Source organism: Pipistrellus kuhlii, unplaced genomic scaffold, assembly GCF_014108245.1.
Source record: "Pipistrellus kuhlii isolate mPipKuh1 unplaced genomic scaffold, mPipKuh1.p scaffold_m20_p_11, whole genome shotgun sequence".
NCBI lineage: Eukaryota > Metazoa > Chordata > Mammalia > Chiroptera > Vespertilionidae > Pipistrellus > Pipistrellus kuhlii.
The window spans coordinates 45,879,637-45,885,636 of NW_023425416.1; the positions used below are offsets into that span (position 1 = coordinate 45,879,637).

General features: G+C 45.9%; 1 protein-coding gene across 1 annotated transcript; it reads left to right on the plus strand.

The window, feature by feature from the left end:
* The first annotated feature begins 2,807 nt into the window (after window positions 1-2,807).
* Window positions 2,808-5,370, plus strand: EIF1B (eukaryotic translation initiation factor 1B). The gene is made up of 4 exons (XM_036431942.2): window positions 2,808-3,085; window positions 3,962-4,125; window positions 4,553-4,654; window positions 4,963-5,370. Exons 1-4 carry the CDS (start codon window positions 3,055-3,057, stop codon window positions 5,005-5,007), a joined length of 342 nt encoding a protein of 113 aa, XP_036287835.1. The 5' UTR covers window positions 2,808-3,054; the 3' UTR covers window positions 5,008-5,370.
* Window positions 5,371-6,000: the final 630 nt, after the last annotated feature.

Sequence of the window (6,000 nt, forward strand, 5' to 3'; positions counted from 1 at the left end):
GATTTTACTTTTGACCTTCGTGAACACTGATAATGAGTTTTGCTGTAACTGGAATCCTATGTTCAACGATAAGTCAAGGAATTAAACCCTTCTTATCATGTACGGAATGTTTCCAGCATTTCATTTATGTCACACGTTGCTAATAGAACAACCAAGTATGACAATTCAAGGTTTTCACTCACTTCTAACGGACCTGAACACTACCGAGTGTCTAAAAGGTCTAGACATATAGTGTATTTATTGTACCTTTTCAGAATAAAAATAGATGGGACCTATTGCTTTCAATGTACAGGTATTTCGCCTGAAAAAGTTTTCTGGGGGGAAAAAATATATCGTGACAGTATATTAATTTGAAAATGTAACAAATAAATGAAGCTAATAAGCCCTGTGAATGTCATGGAGGCAGTAAAAAGATCCTAGAAAGAGCCTCTTCTCATTTTGTGTGTGGGGGGGTGTGCAGGTAGTGGGGAGAGAGGGCAAACTATGGATGAAGAAGGACCCAAGGCCCTCACCTGACAGCAAGTCCTCATGACCAGCAGGCATCAGAAACAGCTGCATAAAACCCACCATTGTCCTCAGGGTGGGCACGGCACTGGGATGCTTGGTAATACATCACAGTGTCCCCTTTGTGAGGGCCCGCAAAAATATCCCCTGTGCCTCAGGGCCGGGCAGTCATTCCTCCTGCACAACTGGTACGTTCTCACCCTGTAGCCATAAGAACTTTCCCGCTCATTTCTCTCTCCCTCTCTCTCTCTCTTAGCCCTCAGGGCAGGAAAAGCCAGTTTGGTGTCTATCTCTAGCTTTGGGGGCTTTATTCTTCAACTATTCCACTTTTTTTTTTTTTTTTTAATCTTCCCTGATTCCTTCAGTCCATACTACTGTGCTCTGCTAGTGATCTACACGTCCTTCTGAAATAAGGCAGAATAGCATCACCTTAAACTATAGACTGGGACCATTCAGAACTAAACATGCTAGGTTTTAAGTATTTTCATTCTCCTTGTTTTGGAACCAGCTCTAAAACTTCACGCCGTAGTTTGGATATAAATGTGTCGTTCATTTACATCAGGACTAGAGGACCAAAAATGTAGTTGGATTCCTCAGAGTTAAGAATTTAATTTTTTTTTTTAGGCAAATTACTTAACCTACAAAAGCCTCCATTTCTGCATCTGTTAAATGGGGTAATAACTACATCATAGAATGGTTATAGATTAATAATACTGTATATAAAGTACAACCAATGGACATAAAACTATGGGGAGGGAGGGGATATGGGGGAGGGAGGGGGGCAAAAAATCATTAAAATATGTAAAAATAAATAAATAAATTAATTAAAAAAAATAATACTATATATAAACCTTACAATAATACTGTATATAACCCTACTAATACTGTATATAAACCTATTAATAATACTGTATATAAACCTGAGACAGTCCTCAGTAGTAAGCACTAAATGGTACCTATCACCAGGTTTAATTACAAAAGATTATTAAATCCATATATTCTAAACCTGGGGTCTGCAGATCCTTGTTCATGGAGAAATTGTGGGGGTTGGGGAGAAGGGAGAGAATTCCTAAAACTAGACAGGAAAAAGGCTTACACCTCCATTTTCACTAACTCCTAACCGAAGTTTAGTATTTCCTTCTTTAGGAATGCTGGGGACATCACAGCAGTATTATAAGGACCTGTCACTTTGCCCCAGTAAAAGTCACAGATATATTCCTATTTCTGATGTTTCAGATATCTCAAAATATCTTACCACCTTTTGAAATTCTAGTACTTAGACCTACTGCTAGACCTTGTGAATACAATGATTAAAAAAACAATACTATGTTACCCATATATGGCTTTTTTAGTTCACTATAATTGGTTTCCTTTGTAACCCTAGATGTTTTATTTTATGCACTTACTTTAAAGCATATTCTGAGAAGGGGTCCAGAGGCTTCAAGTACAAGACAGTTATGGCATTAAAAAAAAAAAAAAAAAAAAAAAAAAGTTAAGAATCCCTCCATGATAGTCTATCTCTTAGCTTCCAGAAAGCCAAACCCTGGAGCCCCCTTGAGGCCCGCTGTGGTGAGCCCATTCCCAAAGTTTCGGTTTGTTTTTCTGGGTGTAGCTTGATCCCCTCTCTGGTACCTGTCTCTCCATCAGTTAACCTTTTGGGGGAGTTCACCTTCACTTTCTATAAGGCGCCTATCCTGTTTAAGGTTCTGTGTTCAAATCGACAGGCTGGTTTTCTGGTATGTTCCCTTGGCACATCCTGACCCCTGGGAGCTTTGCTAGATTTGCAAATTCTCGGGTCACACCCTGACCTCCTGAAACGGGGATGCACGCAGGAGTTTGAAAGCCACCGCGCTAGGGAATGGGGCCTCGAACCTCAGTGGGACTTATGGGGATTCAGCAACGCGGGGAGGAGGAGAGGCTGGAATTTCGATGCTGGAGATGCAAAGGGGCGGCCATCGAGTCAAAAGGAGGAAGGCTAAGGGCTTGTGCTCCAGCCCCCCAATTCTATTAACATTACCCCGGCCTCTAGGAGAGTATCCCCCAGCGCTGACCTCTCGGTGCCACCCCTGCACGGCGAGGGGAGCCTGCGAGCGCGCAGAGAGGATACCTTTGCACCCACCTGGACCGTCTTGGTCCAGGGGTCAGCGCTGGGCCGCGAACTCCCTACTGGGAATTGCGGTTCCGGAAGCCCACCGGCCCCAGGCTTCCCGAGCGCTTGTTGCCGATGGGAAACTACAAGTCCCAGAATTCCCGGCGCGGGCGAGCACGTGGGCGGGGCGGCGGGCTCCGCTAAATAGTCTCCATCGGCCATTTTGTCGGAGAAGCCGCAGCGCCGCCTCCTCTGTCGTGTCCTCGCCTCCGGCGCCGCCACCGCCTCTTCCCCCGCCTCCTCCCGCTTCCGCCGCCGCAGCCGCTCCTGCCGCATCCCAGCCCCGGGGCGAAGCATCTCTTTCATTCTCCCGTTTTCTCGCCACTGCAGCCTCTTGACACGGTGATCCGGGCGGGCCCCGCAGGAATTTTATCCCCTCACCGGCCTCACATTAGTATCGCATGTCCACTATCCAGAACCTCCAATCTTTCGGTAAGCTCCGCCGGCCGCCGGCCCCGCCGCCCCTGCCCCAGGCCCCCTCCCCGCCCTCCGGGACCCCGAGCGGGGCTTTGTCTCGGCGCCCAGAAAATGGCGACGGGTCCCCCGGCGACCCCTCCCCGAGCCGACCGGCCCCCCAGCCCTGCTCCCCGGGCCCCCGGCGCGGCCCCCGACATCCCCGCGGTCCGCCGGCGGCCCCTCGCCTGGCCCCGCCGCTCGCCCAGGCGATGCCGGGCTCGGGGATCGGCATCCCTTCGGGGTCGTCGGAGCCGCGGGGGAGCAGGTGTCGGGGGGCGGGGACAGACATTGAGTGAAAGATGCGGAGACAGACCTTGGAGGGGCCACGGGGTCCCCCTTTTCTCCGCTGGGCTAGTCATCTGTCAAATGACGCCCCTTGATCTGCACACACACACAAACACAGACACACACGTGTGTGTACATGCATTCGTGTTTTTTTGTTGTTCCTTTTTGCACGGCACCCATCCGCTGCAGTGATTGGGGGGTTTGAATGTGCCTGTGGTCACCAGGATGTCATCGAGGTGACGCACACTTTTATAGCGGCCGCACGACGAGGTCTCCGCGTTGCTCGGCTCCGCAGCGGGCCGCGCTCAGCGGTACTGTTATCTGCCGAGACCGAGGCTGTTCTGCCCGGACGTCCGCGGACGTGCCCGTGTACAGTGCTCTCCTTTTGTGGGAGCACCTTGGAGGTTTTAGTGATCCCCATCCCCCCCATCCCCACCCGCGAAAAGAGCAGAGGCGCTAGAACCTTCTTGGCTGGCTGTCTCATAAACTGCCGTCTACCGTATACCTGGAAATGAGCTACGAAACGGTATTTTTCTGCTTTTGATGGGTTGCTGTCTCCCTTTGCAGACCCCTTTGCTGATGCAACTAAGGGCGACGACTTACTCCCGGCAGGGACTGAGGATTACATTCATATAAGAATCCAGCAACGCAACGGCAGGAAGACGCTGACCACTGTTCAGGGCATCGCAGATGATTATGACAAAAAGAAACTTGTGAAAGCTTTCAAAAAGGTAAAGGCGTCAGAAGGGGGAGCTTAAAAAGGGGGTTGCTGAGGCGCACCTCTCCGCATCGGATGATTGCTCACACCTTACCGGTGTGGGGGGGAACACGATTGGGTCCGGGAAAGCCGTGTTCCTTCTCTCACTTTTAACAATCAGCTGTTGGTGTCTGGTCTCCCTTCTTATAACAAGATTTTCGCGGCCCTCCAGCAACACGTGAAATAATTTAGTTCTTGATTGGTCCACGTAAACATAATTGCCGTAGAACATGACCTTCTGGTTCATTTCACATTTCCGTGGGAGTGTTGGGGATTGCTGGAGACAAACGTGTTTCATAGCCGTAGTCAAGGCTAAGGAGTAGTTAATTGTAGTCTTTTGGTGAAAAGAAAACCTCCTTGTATTTGACTCAGTTCTGTTGAACATTTGCATACTTCTCCAGAAATTTGCCTGTAATGGTACTGTGATCGAACATCCCGAATACGGAGAGGTTATTCAGCTTCAAGGTGACCAAAGAAAAAACATTTGCCAGTTTCTCTTGGAGGTGAGTGACCGGGTGCTGTGTGTCCATCCTTGAGATTGCTTTGTCATTAGAAGGGCTGGATCATGCCTGCTGCTACACAGGGTGTTTTTGGTTTGTTTGTTTTTTTTGTTTTGTTTTTTTTTGGCATGTCAAGGTATTCAAATGTGAGTGGAACTGTTTGTTGTTAACATTTGGTGCCACCAAAAAAAGAAAAAAAAATGTGATAAGCTATTAGCAATGCTTCTTCTTAATGGCTGCTCCATGTTTTCTTAGGGCTGCATTTATATATTCCTTAGAGTGATTCTGCTAAATTAAGTTTTATTTTGCAGGTTGGCATTGTCAAGGAGGAACAGCTTAAGGTTCATGGATTCTAAAATGAACCTAAATACATGGAGAATTTCTTGAATTTTATTCTCTAAATCCAGTTTGGCTGCCTTGTGAAATGATTCTCTGCAGTAAACGGACTTTTCATTTATTTAATCATTCAAACTTCCATTCACATCTGCATGATTACAGAAAACATGGGGTATGTAGGCTAGAAACACATAAGAAAATTGCAGTAAGATGGTAACGAAACCCCATATTCATCTTAACATGTTTCCAATGGAAAATATTTTGTTTTGAGTGTTTATTTGTTTATTGTTCAGTTTATTACTTTTCACTTGATTAAATGTTTTTTGTTGTATTAAACCATGTATGTTGCAGCTTAACAATAAAATCTATGTATTCTTCTGTGAGCAGTTAGGGTCTCAGATCTAAACAAGATGCACATATGTTTTGTCTTTCATAATTGGTGTTCTCATTCTGTAAGTATTCTTTCTAATTAGCTTGAGCTTCTGTTAAAATCAAAGTTAGAAGATAACATTTGTTAGATGTACCTTGTGTTCATTTACTGACTTAAAAATAAGAATAGAAACAAGGAGTATAAACTCAGCCAGGGGAAAGAATCTGCCAGAATATAGTGTTAAATTTAAAAAAATAATGTGAAGTAGCCCTGGGCTGGATGGCTCAGTTGATTGGAGCATGTCCCTACACCAAAAAGTTGTGGGTTCGAGATTAATAAGGATTAAAAAAAACATCAATCAGTTTTCTTTTTTGTAGGAGCACAGAAAGAAAACAACTGATTAACAAGGATTAAAAATTAACATGGATTAAAAAAAATCAATTAAATCAATTTAATCCCTGATTAACATGGATTAAAAATTAATAAGGATTAAGCCAAAACCGGTTGGTCTGCAGACTGAAAGGTCCCAGGTTTGATTCTGGTCAAGGGCATGTACATTGGTTGCGGGCACATCCCCAGTAGGGGGTGTGCAGGAGGCAGCTGGTCGATGTTTCTCGCTCATCTATGTTTCTAGCTCTCTATC